The sequence below is a fragment of the Botrytis sinoallii genome (assembly GCF_014898435.1).
Source record: "Botrytis sinoallii strain Bc 23 chromosome Unknown BSIN_004, whole genome shotgun sequence".
In the NCBI taxonomy this organism is placed as follows: domain Eukaryota; kingdom Fungi; phylum Ascomycota; class Leotiomycetes; order Helotiales; family Sclerotiniaceae; genus Botrytis; species Botrytis sinoallii.
In genome coordinates, this window is record NW_024066031.1 from 903,071 (window position 1) to 921,459 (window position 18,389).

General features: G+C 42.7%; 7 protein-coding genes across 7 annotated transcripts; 4 read left to right on the plus strand and 3 right to left on the minus strand.

Annotated features, from left to right (window-relative positions):
• Position 1: 1 nt before the first annotated feature.
• EAF02_002779 (uncharacterized protein) lies at positions 2–1,741 on the plus strand (the record flags this gene model as incomplete). The annotated part of the gene is made up of 1 exon (XM_038898827.1): positions 2–1,741. The coding sequence occupies one exon, from the start codon at positions 2–4 to the stop codon at positions 1,739–1,741; it is 1,740 nt and encodes a 579-aa protein (XP_038761115.1).
• A 509-nt stretch (positions 1,742–2,250) lies between these two features.
• EAF02_002780 (uncharacterized protein) lies at positions 2,251–3,703 on the minus strand (the record flags this gene model as incomplete). The annotated part of the gene is made up of 3 exons (XM_038898828.1): positions 2,251–3,002; positions 3,146–3,580; positions 3,634–3,703. The coding sequence occupies 3 exons, from the start codon at positions 3,701–3,703 to the stop codon at positions 2,251–2,253; spliced, it is 1,257 nt and encodes a 418-aa protein (XP_038761116.1).
• Positions 3,704–5,221: 1,518 nt separating this feature from the next.
• EAF02_002781 (uncharacterized protein) lies at positions 5,222–6,072 on the plus strand (the record flags this gene model as incomplete). The annotated part of the gene is made up of 2 exons (XM_038898829.1): positions 5,222–5,460; positions 5,523–6,072. The coding sequence occupies 2 exons, from the start codon at positions 5,222–5,224 to the stop codon at positions 6,070–6,072; spliced, it is 789 nt and encodes a 262-aa protein (XP_038761117.1).
• Positions 6,073–9,209: 3,137 nt separating this feature from the next.
• On the plus strand, positions 9,210–10,295 carry EAF02_002782 (uncharacterized protein; the record flags this gene model as incomplete). Its single annotated transcript, XM_038898830.1, has 3 exons — positions 9,210–9,367; positions 9,447–9,889; positions 9,949–10,295. 3 exons carry the CDS (start codon positions 9,210–9,212, stop codon positions 10,293–10,295), a joined length of 948 nt encoding a protein of 315 aa, XP_038761118.1.
• Positions 10,296–12,251: 1,956 nt separating this feature from the next.
• On the plus strand, positions 12,252–14,085 carry EAF02_002783 (uncharacterized protein; the record flags this gene model as incomplete). Its single annotated transcript, XM_038898831.1, has 6 exons — positions 12,252–12,670; positions 12,731–12,789; positions 12,841–12,919; positions 12,973–13,180; positions 13,275–13,409; positions 13,474–14,085. The coding sequence occupies 6 exons, from the start codon at positions 12,252–12,254 to the stop codon at positions 14,083–14,085; spliced, it is 1,512 nt and encodes a 503-aa protein (XP_038761119.1).
• A 528-nt stretch (positions 14,086–14,613) lies between these two features.
• On the minus strand, positions 14,614–15,264 carry EAF02_002784 (uncharacterized protein; the record flags this gene model as incomplete). Its single annotated transcript, XM_038898832.1, has 1 exon — positions 14,614–15,264. One exon carries the CDS (start codon positions 15,262–15,264, stop codon positions 14,614–14,616), a length of 651 nt encoding a protein of 216 aa, XP_038761120.1.
• Positions 15,265–16,825: 1,561 nt separating this feature from the next.
• On the minus strand, positions 16,826–18,273 carry EAF02_002785 (uncharacterized protein; the record flags this gene model as incomplete). Its single annotated transcript, XM_038898833.1, has 5 exons — positions 16,826–17,031; positions 17,095–17,326; positions 17,386–17,507; positions 17,563–18,181; positions 18,202–18,273. 5 exons carry the CDS (start codon positions 18,271–18,273, stop codon positions 16,973–16,975), a joined length of 1,104 nt encoding a protein of 367 aa, XP_038761121.1. The 3' UTR covers positions 16,826–16,972.
• Positions 18,274–18,389: the final 116 nt, after the last annotated feature.

Sequence of the window (18,389 nt, forward strand, 5' to 3'; positions counted from 1 at the left end):
TATGTTGAATACCGAAGAATCATGCCAGGACTTTATCAAAAACCACACCCCTTCTTCAATAGCCCAACAAATTCGACAGGATCAAGAGTTATGCCAAACACAGGGGCTTCCTAGTCTTTTGGCCCTCTACCTTCCCCACGTCGAATCTCCCTTGGGTGAAAAAATAGCGAAAGAGCTGTATCCTAAAAATGCGCCGGCTCGGTACTCATATTCGATAGGAGCAGCTTTATATAATGGCATAATACAGGGAATTCAAGCCTACCTACATCAAATGAGCCCTCAATCTAGGCATGGAAGTCTTCCGAATGCTCTAGGAGGTGCTACTGAGAATCCGCCTTCGATAGAAGATATTGAGACTACACTTAGAGTACTTGATTTTTATGTCAAGAGTCAAGATGGCATTCGTATTGATGGAAAAACACCATTGAACAATGTAGTGCAGGTGCTGAACCAGCGTCTGCGGAGCCCATTTTCCACGGCAAGCGAAGACATAACAAGAGGAAAAAGAAAAGAAAGAAAATGTTATCTCTGTCACTTTCTCATTACGAGTCCTCATCCTCAATACCCAGCTCTTTGTAAACCCTGCGGAAGTTTCAATCTCGCATCAAGCAATCTTTCACTGCCCGAAGCTCTGAATCTGGATGGTAAAACGGCATTGGTAACAGGAGGACGAATCAACCTAGGCTTCTATACCGTATTACGACTGCTCAGATGCGGCGCTCAAGTAATAGTATCCTCTAGATATCCACGAGATGCAGCAGTGAGATATCTAGCGGAAAGCGACTCGGGAAAGTGGGTCAAGCGGTTGAGAATACTAGGAGCCGACTTCAGAGCAGCAAACGACGTCTTCCATTTGGTCGCTGGGATTAAGCAGATACTGAGAAACTGGAGTAGAGAAAACACACCAAGACTTGATATACTTATAAACAATGCAGCTCAAACTTGGACAGACTCGGTGAAAGAAGAGAGACGAGCCATTGAATTGGAAAATCAGCTAGGACTTGAGGATAATAACTATGACAATCTAATCCTTGATACCAACTATAATGCTCGGATCAGAGGAGGTGTTCAGAGTTTAAACCTTTTAGCGTTCGATACAGAACAAAAGCGTCTCAACGAAATATCCACCGAAGAGACTGGAATAATCGGACGAACAGAAAACACCACTTCAATCTCAAACATGATGGAAGAACCCAAGACCTCTTGGGTTCAAAGCTTATACGAAATACCTTATGAAGACGTCATTTCCGCGCATTCAGTCAATACATTCGTCCCTCTAATCCTGATCCGCGAACTTCTTCCTCTCATGGGTACTCCCCGTCCACATCCAGCAAACAATGGTCAACCCGCCAAGCCACTAGCCCACATCATCAACGTCTCAGCTCGCGAGGGAGTATTTGAGCCTACACCCACTAACCGCCACAAGAATGGATATCACGTCCACACGAATCTTGCGAAGGCCGCACTCAATATGCTTACGGAAACCGAGGCAGCAGCAGCATGGCGAGATCGAAAAGTAGCTATGAATAGTGTGGATCCTGGGTATTTGAGCGCGGCCAAAGAAGTGATTGAGAATAGGAAGAGGAATGGTGGGTGGGATAGATGTCCAATTGGATGGGAAGATGGTGCTGCGAGAGTTTTGTGGAGTGTGGCGGTGGGGGAGAGTGGGAAGGGGGCTGTTTGGGGGAGGTTCTTGAAGGATTTTGGGATGGGAGAGGGGGAGGAGAGAATTGCGAGATAGGCGGGGAGGACTTTTCAGGACGTGTATTCCGTTCAATAGTTACTACAAGACGATGCTACAATGTCATATGAGTTGCAAACGCTAACTTCATCGCTAATGGATACCAATGTAAGGCTAGATAACTTTTCTTAAAAATGATTTCTCATTCAAAGTATCTCGCTTGGTGAATGTAAAACATAATGGAGATTGCTCTGTAGTTCAAATTTGATGCTATGAATCATGATGAACACCATGTCAGGATTTACTACTTCAATTTGATTCATTTCAGTTTGCTATTTAGACCATTGGGTATTAATTAATATTGAATAATATGTCATTATTGCGTGGGCTATTCTTCAACACCTTAAGTCATACACAATGAAGTTACTAAGTGTTATGAGTTGAAATGTTATGGGATTGTCATTGATATGACACATGAAATGAAATGCAATTGTGGGGAGCAAACTACCTAAAAAGCCTTGCTGCCAAAGACTTAAAGCCTAAGACGATCGACTGATTCATAACATCATCTAGGTTTCCCTAGCAGGCCCCTGATAGCAAACATCATACCATGGTATATCTTCCTCTTCAGCAATCTGTCTCTTGACTGCATAGAATCTTTTCTTTCTTCTTGCCAACTCTTCTGACTTCTCCCTCTCAACTATAATTTTAAAATCGACAACTGCATCTCTAGGAATAATCAGCGGCCTGCTAGCAGAAGTCCAATCATTCCGATACGGATGTTCTCTCAGAGCATCCATATCAAACTCCACAAAGCTGGGAGAAAATTCCTTGTACCACTCCCCAAGTCTCAATGTTTCCTCGCGCGACACTTCTCGGGGGTGCTTAGCGAACAAATCCAGAGCATATTCGATATCCATCGGGTACTCTAATGCAAGATCTCTCTCTGCGTATGGTAGATGCTCTGTCTTGTCTGCAAGGACGAAAGTTACGCGGTTCAATCCTTCCATGTACGCAAATATGTTCCTGAGATATCTTCGAAAGTCATCGCAATTGTATCTATCTCTGTACACCCCAGGAATTGAGAGTATGAGATGCGAGATTTCTGTCCAAAAGCGAAGATCAAACCAGATATCCATAAGGATTGCAATGGGACGCCACTTTGTTGGATAGTCAGTAGCCGAGTTCTCTCGTTCGCCGTCCGTATCAAGGTATATCGAATCGGCTTTGAAATTCAAAGCAATCTTGTTCTGCAGGCATGGTCCTGGAATATCTTTACAGATAAAATCTTTTCGCACCAATCGAGACTCCTCTAAAATCACTGTACAACAAATTAGCGACTGTAAACAGGCTTCTCAAAAGGATTTGGAAGAGCCAGTTTCCGTTGCACGCAAGTTTCTCGACCATGATGCATTTCTTGAGCAATCTGTGTTTTGAAAATATGAGAATAGAAAGGGATCTTACCGTCTAAAGCTTCCTTACACACTAGCATTGCATTTGGCATAGCGTAATTAGATTTATATGTATTATGATTCCTTGGAGGTCGGGTGAAAGTCATTCGAAGGGGCCACTTGCTCAGAATAGACCGTATGAGAATAATCCTTGGGCCGGGCAAAGTCTTTTTCCATATAATTCTTCGTATCTCAAAGGGAAGCATCAGAAACAATGAGAAGGTTTCCAAGTTTGCAAGAGGTCGGATGCTAGTTGATAGCAAGCGATTTTGGATTGGCCCATTTGAAGTGATTGGAATTCTAGAAGGCAACTTAGGATGGCGAGTAGAGGTTTGGAGCAGTATATATGGGTCTGGGATATGGCCAGACGTAGTGTGAAGTTCAGGGGTTCCACTAGACACTTCATCGAGACTGTTGATTTCTGAAAACGTCTTGGTTTGATCCATATCTGCACGATTCGAGATGAGGTTGCTAGCTCTTGGAACGCAGATGAACAAGTACCTTGAGTCTCGTCAGCTTGTACATCCCTAGTACGATCATCGTCGAGCTTTAAACTAGATCGTTTCTCCATTGTATTGAGCTTCCTCGTTAAAAGTGATGAGGGAGGGTATTGGTATAGAGGGTAGGACTTCCTTGGATATCTGCAAGAGTGGCGACGACGGGAATGGATGATCGTAGCCGAGAGTATATTGCTATCTCAGACTTTTCGAGAGGATAACTAATTCTGAGCCGCGTAAGTATGCTGGTCCTAATAATCCCTGCAAAATAAGTAGCTAGCTAGATAAAGCTGCTCTGAAGAGACAGGAAGATGGGCGCTGATTTGAGTATTGCCTAATTTTTGTATGCAGAGGATGTAGTCATACCCGACGAAAGGAACCGATGACCAGCGGGATATTATCAGGCGAGAAAGAACAGCCAATAATAGTAGTTTGTGTTTAATGGCTTTGTCCGCTACTCGCAGAGTAGATAGGTATGATTAAATGTAGAGATTGTCGTTTAATCTCGATTTAGATTGAGTACCTAGTCTTTGTAAAGAAGTAGGGGAGGCTTAGTTCGAGTGACAAGTCTAAAGAGAGCTTGTAATGAGGTTGCGCGTCTTCGTATAGAGAGGTTGTTGGAGCCGAAAACTCACAGTTGTGCTAAACAAAGGACTCAAGATAGTTCGTTCTGTGCAAGTCTGCTTATGAGGAAAGTTACAAGTCTCTATAGACATAAATCTGATGGAGTTTCCTTGTTCTTTGAATGTAAAAGAGAAAGGTGAAGTTGAAGATACACTCCAAATAGTATATCTCTGTTTGGAAAAGTATCAAATCTATGAGCAACAGTTAAAGATTGACCACTAATGTAAGAATGACTTTTTGTCCTGATTCGTATATTGTTAAAGGGCATAGAAGCGGGTTAGTTCTTAGAGTAGGCACGAGAGGTGAATTGTTATTGTCCAGATGTAATCTTTATTTATATATATATATATATATATATATATCTCCAATCATGAAAATCTGAACTCATCTCGGCCAAACCCCGGGCTCGGGTTTGGGAGGCATTATTTGGAGGGGTAGCATTCATCTTGGTGAATCTTTAGTTGAGGCTGTACTGGACATAAATTCAAACAAACAAAGTAATCTACATCCACTACTACAACAGCTTCCTCCATAAACACAACACTTGCGAACACACAACAAATTCCTTCTGATTACTAGTTTAGTTTTGAACTCTTTTTTACATTGTATCTCTCTCTTTTACAAGAAGGAATTTCTTTTCACCGATTGCACATTTCGAATTAACTCAAAGAGCGAATATTGATTCTCTTCGCCTTTTCACGCAATACCTCGCACAAAACTTGCTGAATTTTACAGCTCTGCTTCTAATCGGCAATCCTTCGACTTCCTCTTCATACTTTCAAACAGTTTCAACAACAGCCTCAAGAATCTATCACTTAAAAAGACCTTGTAACTTTCATCTTCGTCAACTTTCACGTTGAATCTTCTGGTAAGCACTTGTTCAATATTCCATAACTGCCTCATCACCTCCTTCATTTATCAAGCCTCCCACTGATCAATCTTCATAAGTATAGTAACCAACAACCACGATGTCTCGTAACAACACTCACGCCCCAATTTTCGAAGTAGCGTTCGCCAATTGCTATATATCAGACGACCGACCTCGCAGTGCAAAAATGCTAGTTCCATCGAGGTCGATTCCTTACTTGTCGTTTGAAGACGATTTCTATCAAGAACCTGGTCCCAAGCAAGAACCAAAAATCAATTCCAAATTCAAGGCTGTAATACCATTTGGCGATTTTCTCAGAGATGGCCCAACTTCACTTGAGTAAGTATAGATCCAATGTTCTGCGCCAATGATATCACAAATTTTGTGCTAACAGCCAGCAGTTTCTGGAAGTTGTTTAAGATGCTCCCTGTCGGAGTACGAAACAGGATTTACAAAATTTTGATATTCGCGTGGTCCCGAGATTCCCAACATGCGCGCCTCTCTCGCAATGGAAGACGATTTGCTGTTTCCAGAAGGGTTTCAGCCGACCGAGCTCTTCCTCCTATTCATTATGTATCTGACGATGTTTTAGGTCTTACAGAAGATGATCTTAAGGACTGGAAAAACGAGAAATATTGGGAGCAGTCAGAGGGAATGCTCGATTTCTTCAAACCGAACGAATACCGCGGTATTCAGAAATTAATATGGCTTTTAGAAAAAGTCGAATATGCACTCCAACTGGACGAAGTAAGCAGTACCAACCTGACTATGGGCGGGAAAGGAAAGGGCAAAGCGATACAAAAGATGGACGTTGCACATGATGAATACATCAATCTCTGGAAGGAAATTGTCGACTTCTTCTGGGATAACGTTGTTATTGACTTCGGTGGGCGTCTAAATTTTGGCACCATTGTTTTAAAAGATGCCAAGAAACAGAAAAATGTATTTTGATCCACCCCCTAATCCGAGCTGTGAACTAACCGCGTTGTAGCTACAAATTCGACGATGCACCACTAAGGACAACCACGCGGAAGTTAAACACATATGCTTACACTTGAGCACGTTTTGGCACAATCAAGACCACACTGTGGATGGGCCGTTCTCGGACCACTGTGACCTCTGTCAATTTCTACTCCTCTGTAAATTTATCACAGAGCATTTTCAATGCGTCAAGACAATGCTACTTTATGTATCTTTGCCAAAAGACGAAATGCTCTACTTCCACCAAAACACGCGCGATGTGGCTTTAGATGTTGTGGAGGCAATCAAAGGACTGAAAGTCAATGATGAGTTCGATGTCAGGGCACGGGTGCTCGATACTAAAAATGGGAGGGCTAGTGATAAAGAACTAGACCATTTGTCCAACAAAGCCCGTCAAATATTTCTGAAGTGTTTGGAACCCCATACTATCACCAGTACCAAAAAAGCGAACTAAGTTCGCCAGTCGGAGTCAGTGAGAGCTAATTGACACACTAAAATAACCAGGATGGCATACAGCTTGAAAGGACCAAAGAAATATTTTTCAAACGGAAAGATGTTTTCAGGAGCAAGTTCGCGATATCAACAGAGGCGGCCTTGCTTTCGTTTTTAAGCGACTTAGGGTGCCGCGCTTATGCTTTTGTTTCATGAACGGGATACTTGGTATACAAGTGTTTTCTGCTCCCGCTTGAGAGTACAGCAAAAACTTTGTTTATAGCAAGAATAAAGTAGTAATCAGAATGTCATAACACAAAGCATCTCAATGTGACAGTAAACAACGTGGTATTCTGAACTTGTGCTTGCATTTTCGTCTCAACTTGAGGGATATCTGGTCTGGAAGCTACGACCACGCCCAAGAATATTATGCGGAATTGAAAATCAATCATTGTCTCGGCTTATGGTACTTGTAAATATCATTCCTAATCATACTATATATAATCCTGCCAGTGTCTGGCGAGGCACGCAGATGTTCGTAGGTTTGGCAGTTCCCAGTTCCCAGTTCCCAGTAAGTTTAGAGGTGTTCGATAGCGTTGATAGCGTTGATGTTTAGTTGCGGAGTACGCAATGTAAATATCAATGAAGTATCCTTCATCTTTGTCTTCATCCTCATTTCTCAATTAGTCCCATGTTCATGGTGATATGGAACAAGTCAAAACGTAGTATGTATAGCTGAAGTTAGCTATGATATCCATACCTGCTATACAATAGGCAAGGGCCGAGTTGCAAATCAGCGGAAGGAACTGATCATAGATGAACTTGAGTGGTCTTGCGCTTTGGGGTATTATCATGAATCTTAGTGGATCCTCGAGGATCTGAGGTCTTGATTCCGAGCACAGGGATTGATGTGGGATATTAAGCAAGTCGATGAAGAAGCCCATGATGATGCCGGATGATATCGAGACGCTGCTCTTGCTATCATTGTTCTTCCTGTATATCCATCCTCGTGTGTATGTCGTGACACATAGAGCTCTATTGGGTTTATAATCTTTGGATCTTCTGGTTCTATAACCCAACCTTGCATTGATTCTGTGCACTCTCTAGATCGCATTCTCTGGAATTTGTTTGCGACGATGGTTGGAAAGAAGAAAATACCTTTCGGGGTGACAAAGTCTGGGGATTGAGATGGACTCTAGAGAATCCGGAGGCACCGCAAAGCTCAGTGCCATCAAAGCTGAACGTAGGGTCGGTACCAAGCGAAAGAGGAGAGGGCATCTTTTGTTGTCGAGAATCAAGCTGCCGTGAAAAGTTGGTTGTTGTACTGCAGATGGTAGAGCAGAAGTAAAGGTGAGGTTCCCTATCAAAAAGAAAGAAAATGAACTGTCCGCAAGGTTATATTTGTGGTAAATTCCAAGCCCCGGAGAAGTGGAAAGAAACAGAAGGGCAGAAAGGGCGCAGGCAGAGGATAGGCTTGGTTTGATCTATCAGACAAGCTGGCCATACAGATCTTGCTGTCAGGCAAAGTCGAAAATTACAAAAAACATCGGAAAAACTGAGGTTGTGAGAATGAATCTTGTCCACCGTGGTCTTTATATTGATGAGCAAGTGTTGAGAAAAGTGAGCGCATTCTTGGAGTCAAGCAAAGTTGAGTATGGCATGATACTTGCCAGATCCAATTGCGGGATTACCTTGAGTGATGATTGCCAACTATATCATGCAAATTCCCATGATTACATACAATCAATAGAAAGTGTATCAAACAGATTTGATGACTGTTGAAGCATTCAATTGACAAAACCCAGCCGAGTCTTTTCATTCACTTAGAAACTGTTTGTGATCGTAATAACCATGAGAATTTGATCTGGCAAAGTACAAACCTGTGTTGTATATTTCTGTAGAAGAGACTAATGGTTGGACATTTATTTTTTGCAACTTTTGATTTGTAGTTTTGTAGTCGTCGTTGGCAAGGTTGACATGAATTAACAAGGTTTGGTGAAGGAGACAATACAATATGGGGAAGCAAAGCTTGGTGTCTGTGCTAGGCTGCAGCTCTAGTGGTGCAAGCTAATCACTAGAAATTTACTCCGTCGTGTTGACAGCCTCACTCATTCAACAGACCACAAAGAATTTCTTCATGGTATTCAATGGAATAGCCAATTTCTGCTAAATACATATACAATGTCTCTGTCGCACTCCTACAGTTATTCTTCGTATACATATTAAGCTATTGCTCCCTGCTTCGATTAAAACACTCATTTGACTCCCAGGTTTCCATTCACATAGGAACCACCTTAAAAATGCGTCAACAAATCATTTTTCTGGACCGTACAGCTCATCAAGATAACTGTCTGTGGGCCTGAGATCTCTTCTCTTACCACCCGAATTCCCCTTCTAGCTTTATTTCAAAGCCCGGAGAGTCACCATTGACCGGCGAAGAGTTCTAAGAGCTTATAGTTCCGTGGAGATGGAGTAGTTATTCCTGCCCCGCTATGTGCAACAAGCTTATCGTCATCCCCCATTATCGATTCCTTCACATTTGCATCGTATCGTCCATCTTACACAATCATGAAAGTGTAACATTCCGGGGGGCGGCCCTGCCCAAGTTTTGGGTATAAGTTGATCGCACCTGGAAGACTTGTCCTTCATTGAATCCATCGGACGAATAAAACAAAATGGGACACTTAGAAGGAACAACAAAAGTTGCAGTAACACAAGCAGAACCGGAATGGTTGGACCTTGAGAAGGCTGTGGAGAAGACCTGTCGGCTTATAGTTGAAGCAGCTACGAATGGAGCGAAGCTCATTACTTTCCCCGAATGCTGGATACCTGGGTATCCAGCTTGGATCTGGGATGTATATCAATTAAGCATCCTGTCAATTGAGGGACAAACTAACACGAACAAATTTCAGGTGCCGCCCTGTTGATTTCAAACTGTCTGCAATATACATCAAAAACTCGTTGCAAATCAACTCTCCTCAGATGGCACAAATTTGTGCTTGTGCAGCTGAAAACAACATCACTGTGTCAATTGGATTCTCGGAAAATGACAATAACTCTCTATATATTTCGCAGGCAATCATAAGGAACGATGGCAAAATTATAATGGCAAGAAGAAAAATAAAGCCTACTCATATGGAGAGGACTGTATTTGGAGATGCATCCGGCAATTCCTTGAAGAATGTAGCAGAAGTTCCAGGCATTGGAAGGATTGGTGCTTTGGCATGCTGGGAGCATACTCAACCACTATTAAAGTATAATACAATACTTCAGAAAGAAGATTTCCATGTGGCTGCTTGGCCACCCGCTTTCGAACACGACGGAGGTCCAGGATTATGGTCGTTGTCTAAGGAAGGTTTGTTGTCCGTTCAATATCACAATAGAGCCTACTATATGCTCACATAAACCCAACAGGCATCCATAGTTTATCACAAACATACGCAATCGAATCTCAAACATTCGTTCTTCACACAACAGCTGTTTTGACTCAGAATGGCATTGATATAATGGACACGGGCGCTGGTGCTTTATTGAACACCCCGGGGGGAGGAAATTCGGCAATTTTTGGTCCGGATGGTCGAAAACTCTCTACGGACATACCAGAAGCTGAAGAGGGTATAATATATGCGGATTTAGATCTAGATGATATACTCAAGAGCAAAGCATTCATAGATGTCGGTGGCCATTATAGTCGCCCGGATATGCTATGGCTTGGCGTCGACGACAGAGAAAAGAAACATTCTCGGACTCAGGAAGAATGAATTGAGACTGCTGTCAAGGATTGCTGAGGGTATGGTCTTTTAGTAGGTTCTATTTATGGGATCATCGAGTGTAGTTAGTTGTTCTACTGAGTAAAGAAAGGCTTTTTGGCGTCCGATTCCCATAATGTTCCTTATTTCTCTACTGTGCGATTTGATTCCGAGTTTCTAAAGCAGACTTTCAGGTTCTAGTATGGATCCTAGAGATAGATTAATTGAGAATCTTGCACGTTGATAAATTCAGGACTAAGGCTTTTCCACGGGAATAACTGCATTGTCTTCAAGTGGAGAACGGGAGTGTTCGAGGTAAAAGACCCCATCGAGCCTAAGTCGAAGACCTGTTATTCGTGGACAAAGGCTAGACCGTCATTATAAAAGTTCATGAAGCTTTTCTCTGTGAGTTATGGAATTTTTTGGGTTTAAACAGCATCTTCCTTTCCTTTTGGGCTCCGAAAATGATTAGTTAAGAGCCTATCTGCTTTTTGTATCTCTTCCAATAGTCGAGATTCTAAGGGAAAACGAGTTCCATATGTTGCTAGACTAAGCTGTCGGAAGATCACATACCACATTTTTTGTGTGTTTGAGATTAGGGTATGAACTCTAAGTGAATCGTTCCATTTGCATCGGCTCTTGAAAGCATATATAATCTTTGCGACCAAAGTACAGACTTTTTTTCTCCTGCACTCTGAATCATGTCGATTTTCGCGCAATGCCTTGATTCTCACTACCCGACAATTTGCAAGGAATTATTTGAATTCACGCAAGCAGACGATGGCAATCAAGCGAGAAAAAGTAAGTGTCGCTCCTAACTTTGCACTGCGATATTTCTCTCTTCTCTTGGTTCAGTAGCACCATCATGTAGCACGGGGCGTCACTCTGAGTTGCTAACACTTCTCGCCATATCTATTCTAATCAGTCTATGGCGCGATACTGTCACCGCCATAGCTCTTGGCCGAGATTGGTTAACCCGCACAATAAAGTGCTGTTTGAAGATCAAGCAGTCGTTAGCTAGACCAATTTCAGTACATCTTACCACCTTATTAGAAACTTGCTACCTTGATTATATCCGTTATTACGTACCACCACTTTTTAATAAGCTGAGAAGTATCTGCATTAGCCAAGAAGAGGCCAATGGCTGGGGAAAATCCCCTACTTTCTCCAATTTTTGGGTTTGGCTCTCCTTGCGAGGTAAGAATTTGCGTCTATTCATGTATGAAGAGCTTAATATACAATTATGAGTGAGATAAAGAAATATCCACTTCGAACAAGGCAAACAGCTTCAAAATTCGGACGTTAGGGCGCGATTTTTGGAAAGCCTGGCGCTAAATTTGTATTTTTTAGAGCCATCTTATCAACTTTTCACAGTCTCTACTTGTCGGTATTGATATCAGTGTCCATTCTATAGGCAATAGATATGTGACTTTTTTGAGCGTAGCTAAGATTATTTGTGCAAATTGCATTGATAAGAGAATGAGTAACTCAAAAACTAGACTTCGGGGTGATGAGGAGAATGCGTAGTGAAAATAATCTTGGCAAATCCAAGTAACCTATGAAAGACACTCGACCCAAACACGACCCATAACAAAATACCACCTCAATATACCTTTGCATGTCAAAGATTTGAAATGGGGAAGGAGCTGACTCACGGTCATAACTCGGCCGAGTTACCGAATGTCACCCAAAATGCGCCATACCCTTTGATCATGACGTTCACAGGGTGCAGCCCCACCTGCCTTTCGAATCTACGGTTCAATATATTAAAAAGCTTATTGAAGATATCTGTTTGGTGCATAATCTCTTCCATCTAATTTGCAGGTCCAAAGACCGCTATGGGTTGTGCGATTGCGACAGAATTCGTGAAATGTACGTCTGTTTGACGATATTGTCGTGAGCGAGCATAAAAAGATTGTAGGTACATGTATTATAGTATCGTTCTCAGAAAGGTACTAGGTATTCAAGATGTTTTCAATCAAAGCATCCCTACTCTTGTTCCTTCATTTGGGTCTATTTTCACAAGCACAACTCACTGGTCCAGTTGGCGCCACTACACCTCTTTCCAAAAAGACTACTGAGTGCAACATTCGCACCCTATATCCAACCTTCAATCCCCTCAACGACGATGTATCTATCCCAATTACTAACGCCTTTACCTCTTGTGTTCAAAAACATGCTGGTAGTCGTTTGATTGTACCTGCTGGAAATTACACGCTCAAAACTAGCATCATCTTGAGTAATGCAACCAATTGGGCTTTCCAACTCGACGGTCTCATTACCGCGACTTATTATCCCAATTCAACGGATTCGACTTATGTTGTACCATATGTTGTACCTCGCGCAAGGATTCTAGAGGGCTTTGCAGGTGTAGAGAAGTTAAATAGGTATGTCCTGCCGAGACAAATTCTGGATGATGGGATTACGGACGTTGAGGTATCGAATAGTACTATTAATGGGGAGGGTGACGGAGAGTTCCTGGAGAACTTAATTGTCATTATTAATGGTAAGATGATCATTCCTTCTCTCTCAATTGTTCTGAGCTAAACAAACTTAGCCGTTGATTTCGAACTCTACTCCTCTAATGGTCTTGGAGCAATTCAAGGCCAAGGTTACTTGTACCGTATTAATGGAAAGTAAGTCATCCCTTTTCTCTTCCAAACGTTGCGTATATCTAACAACTGTCCAGCACTAATCGACCTCGAATGCTTCGTCTGATTTCCCCAATAAATGCTACAATTCATGATCTACTTTTAATCGATAGTCCCAAATTTCACTTCATATTTGATTTTGGCGAGAATATTGAAGTATATCACCTGACTATCCGTGGAGCTAATTTGGGTTCTTATGATGGGATTGATGCTATTGGGACGAATTATTGGATTCATGATAATGAGGTATGGTTTCTAGATCTTGAAATTCTTCCAGACTACCACCGGGCTTGGATTAAGGGGAATTATGGGAAACAGAAACTGATCTTGGTGATGATAGGTAACAAATAGAGATGAATGTGTGTCTGTTAAAAGTCCCTCCCATCATGCGCTGGTGGAGAATTTGGTTTGTAACCAAGTTGGATCGGGAATTTCAATTGGAAGTTTAAATGTTTCGGCTGAGATATCAAACATTGTCCGTACCCCCTTTTCTCTTTCCCCCTTCTCTTACTCTTAAAACTGACATCCCCTCCACCCAGCATGCACGCAATATATCCGTTCTCGGCGGTAACGAAATCGTCTTCATCAAAACCTACCCCGGTGGCTCCGGCTACGTCTCCAACATCCTCTGGGAAAACTTCCGTTCCAAAGCATCTCTCTACGGAATAAACCTCAACCAATACTGGCAACAAACCTACCTCCCCGACAGCGGCGCCGTCGCCCTAACCAATATCACCTTCCGCAACTTCACCGGCTCCATCCAAAACGGTGCTCAACGTCCCGCTCTCTACCTCCTCGCCTCCGACTACATCCCCGCCACAAATGTCACCATCAAAGACGTGACCGTCTGGACCGAAAGCGGAAGCACAAGTGTAAACCACATTTCTAACATTTTCGGCCAGGGCGATAATATCTACGGGACTAACGATGGTCTTGTCAGTTTGGGCGCGGGAGAAAATCCAAAAACAAAAACGTATACGAGTACGTATACCATTACTAGTGCGCCGACGGGATGGGCAACGCCCACCTGGCCAAGTTGGGCGGTGCCGACGACGGGGTATGGTACGGCGGTGCCGATTCCGGTGTATTCGCCTGCGCCGCTGTGGAAGCCGCAGGGGGATTATGATAAGCATTATTGGGGGACTTTTTAGAGGGTTGAGTAGACATGAGAGGCGAGGGGTGGGAAGGATGGCTTGGGATTTTTGGATGAGGGATGTTGTGATATATTGGCGTGTTTGAATAGGACAATAGTATTCTACTTTTTTATATTTAAATACTGTATTGAGATCCACACTGGCGATATGATCCCATGAATTATTTGTCTCCGTCCGCTTAGATGCCACGAGCAATGTAGTGAATAGAGGTCCGGCATGTGTGAAAAAAGGATGTATCAGTGGATGCTCATCAATCTGATGTGAATAGGTAGGCCAATCGGTAAATCATTGAAAAAAATAAACAATATTGATGATGACGAAATATCCATTAAAACTCCTATATCATCCTACCTATCCAAACACCAAACATGCCCGTGCCATGCCAACCCACGCCTCATCCATCAGACACCATGCACATCCATCCACCAAGACATAACATAACATCATAATTAATCCCCCCTTTTACTTATCCCATTCATCCAAGCAAGCCCCCGCTCACCATCCCCGCTCTCCGCTACCCCTCCACTAAGGATGCGGCGCCTCGGTATAAGTACACAACTTCCAATCCGCGCTGGCCTCCTGCTTCCAACAACTCGTACAATAGGCCTTGTAAATACCCTTTGGATAACCCTTCTCATCCGTAATACTCGCCGTCACATCATACACGACGGTGGCAGCCATCATGCTCACCTCGACAATCTTCATATCCTTAATCTCGTAGGAATTCCACGTCCGCATATCGTCATCCTCGAGCGTTTCCTTCAGCGTGGGTTCGGAATCATTGGTCAGGATGCCGTACTCGGGCGAGGCAAACACGGCTTTGGGATCAATGTATTCGAGGAGCGCGGATGGCTTGTCGAGACGACAGCGCCAGGTTTGATGCTCCAGTTCGTACATGGCTTTCTCAATGCGTTGCGATATGGTGCCCGGTCCGTAGTTTCCTCCCTTGTATCGAGGTTTGCTGGTTTCGGGCTGTTTTGCTTGTTGGAAGTTTTGCTGGAAGTTGTGGGCTAGTTGCCCGCCGCCATTTTGTTGTTGTTGCATCGACATGTTTTGGGGTGGGGGTGGTGGAGATTGGCTCTGGAGTTGTTGGTTTTGAGCTGGAGGCTGCGAGCGCGATTTCTTGGCTTTGCGTTCGCGATAGGCTTCGGATGATGGTTCGAGGATAAAGGACATCAGAAGGTAGGTAGACAAATGAAAAAAAATTGCTTTGAGAAGATCTTTATAGCTGGTTTTCTGGAAGGTGGATTAAGTGGAATTATGAGATGGGAAAACTAGCAACGAGGCTGGTGGGACTTCATACATTAAAAAAGATTGGAAGAAGCAGGAAAATAAGATGGTGTGATGTCATCGAGGTCCAGATTCAGGATCTTGCTTGCTGGGTACACTCTTTTGGCGAGATTTAATCCTGGTTGTTGCGTGTTGGCGGGCTCGTGGGAAACAAGATTTTTTTGGTTTTGTTCATGGGTATGGGTACCTGGGTATGGATATCGTATGGGGTAAGATGAACACGCAAGGCACAGCGGCGGACTAGATGATGTCTACTCGTACTTCGACTTGGATAGTCGGTAGTGTGGTTTGATAAGATTATGTGTATGCGTGCGAATGGTACTAAATTACCAGCCAAATCAGATCAGATCAAAATGCAGGCCAAATACAAAAATTATCATGTTATTCATAGCATATTTCTAGTCTGGAGGGGTGATGTGATACTGGGATGAAGCTTATCACGGGCCACTTTAACTGTGGGGTGACGACAGCGACATCTAGAGCATCTCCTTTTTTAGTTTGAAGGCCGTTGACATGACAGTGTCAATCAATGTTTGATAAAACATGGTGGCTGTCCACTTTCCGTGTTCAAAAAGTGGAAGTAAAGTACAGAGGAGTAATGTTCTTGACCACATAATACTACCTCACCACTAGGTAAGAAATAGTTCTTCGTGGCTTATTGTGCAAATGTTCAGTTTCTTGACTCTTCCTTCGTTTGTTCTACCCAGCCTTACACTAGAAGGTAACACTCGATTGATGAATCTCAATTCCTACGCAGAATGATTACTCTCGCACAGATAATTTCAAGAGCTGGAATGGATGCTGAACAATACGAACGACCAATCATGTTCTTGGGAATGAGAATGTATTGCTCAACTCTGAACAACGTAAAGATTCCTGGAATCATTACTGGCGTTACTGGCAGAGATTATTCTACCTTGGCCTATTGAAATCGAAGGCCTGCCTCTCATTATCAGAAACCTTTTCATCACGACGAAGCAACAATATTCAAATCATATCCAGACGTACAACAAGTATGAGAGCAAGTAAGGAATGGAACAAGAGAGGGATGAAGACTTGGAAATGGTGACCGGATTTCTCAACAGGATACTTTTATAACACTAGGTACCTGATGATTTAATCTTTCCTCGTGTCCTCTACCTACCCAGCTAGTGAGCATGTAAGTCATTTCTAGTCTCGTCTCAAGGAAAAGATACTTCGAGACATTCGAGAATTTCAGATGGTCTAGTCTCTACTCTATCCAGCCCTGGACGATTCACATTTCTAGTTTGTCTTGGCTCTGAGAAAACGGGTGATGGTCTTTGGTCGCACTGATTCTAGTGAGTTGTGACCCTGAAGACCACCAAGAAAAAAGTATATATTTACGATATTACTCAACACGACAAAATGTTTGTTCAACAATTGGCATTGAAAAGGGTCAATGAGAATCTTCGCTTTCATTCAAAGCCTTACATATACTGAAAGACACATCAATAACCTTATATACCTCCTCGGACACCTCGGGTCCTAGTCAAATGGAACATTTCGAGCGAGAGTTTTTCCTCCATCAATTGAGCCGACGAGTAAATTATTCATTCCATCACAATATTTCAATTCATTTGGTGGGCTTTTCAGCTTGGGTAGCAACACGCAATCCATGACGAAGGTGAGGATCTAATCACGAATCACTGTCAGTATATTGTCTGCCAAAAGTTTGGTTGGACAATCAATACTCACAGTAGTCAAAAATCCCAGTGTGAAATGTAGCACGATTATCCCAGATAGCAACTGCATTGGTGGACCATTTCCATCTCACTTGATATTCGTATGCTTCCGCAACGTATCGATTGAGGAAATCGAGGAGAGATTCGCTGAATCGTTTTTCGACGCCCACAATTTCCTTGGTAAAGTTTTCGTTCACATATAAAGTCTTTTGTTGGGTTACTGGATGTGTTCTTACGACCGGGTGCTGTAGGATTTAATGGTAAGCCAATTGAATTTTGTGTCATGGTGAAATATGATACTTACTATTGTCTCAATAGGATTCCTTCGAAGACAGCCATTTCCTTTAAGCGCTTTCTCGGCTTGTTCAAGTCCACTATGTTTTGCTTCCAGGTTTTCCAAAATACCTTTCAGTGTTGGAGATAATGCTATGGCAAGAAGTATTAGTATTGTGGACATCATTCATGTATTGGACAACCTTACACTCATAGATACCATAAACACTCGCCCAAATTGTATCCCCACCAGCTTCATATCCATCAGGTCCAGCTTTTGGAAGCGTATCCATTCTTAAAAAGGTCAATCCGGGTGGTTGGATCTCATAACTCACATCCGAATGCCATATTTGATGGGATCGACCATTCTTGGCAGTTTCATCCTTATGAATTGGATGTACCCATGGCAAATCAGGTATGATTCCTGCCATCTGATGAATATGAAGTTCTCCAAAGTAAGACCCAAATTCTATCTGTTCATGAACATCCATTTCTTGATCTCGCAGAAATACAACTCCACGTTCTGCGACCAATCGAGCGAGTTCATTTTTTTGGGTATCATCGAGAGATGTAAGTTGGATTCCTACAAGCTCGGTTCCAATAGATGGGTTCAGATGCTTCACTTCTGATACTGCACCGAGTAATTTACTCTTCTTCGGATCCGAATCGATTCCTCTGTCGACAAATGGATGTTCGACCAAATCTGGGAGCTTAAAAGGCGTATAATTTGGATATTGCAACCCTGCTTTTAGTACAGATATCAGAGGCGATACACCTCTTAGCGTGGTATATTCGGGATGGGGTAAGTTCTCAGGCTTTGGTGGTAGCTTTGGTTGCCTAGAAGAACTGCTGGTTGGTTTCCCACTGGGGATTCTGCAACAGCAAAGGCAGTCTTAGTGGAATCGTTAAGTATCGCCATTGCTTCAGCTTGCAAGCTATCTTTTTCGAAGTCAGAAAAGAAAATATTATCAAAAAGAAATTCTTTAAATTGAAGTCAATTGAGGTCAAAAATAATGGAACAATGTTAAGAAATTG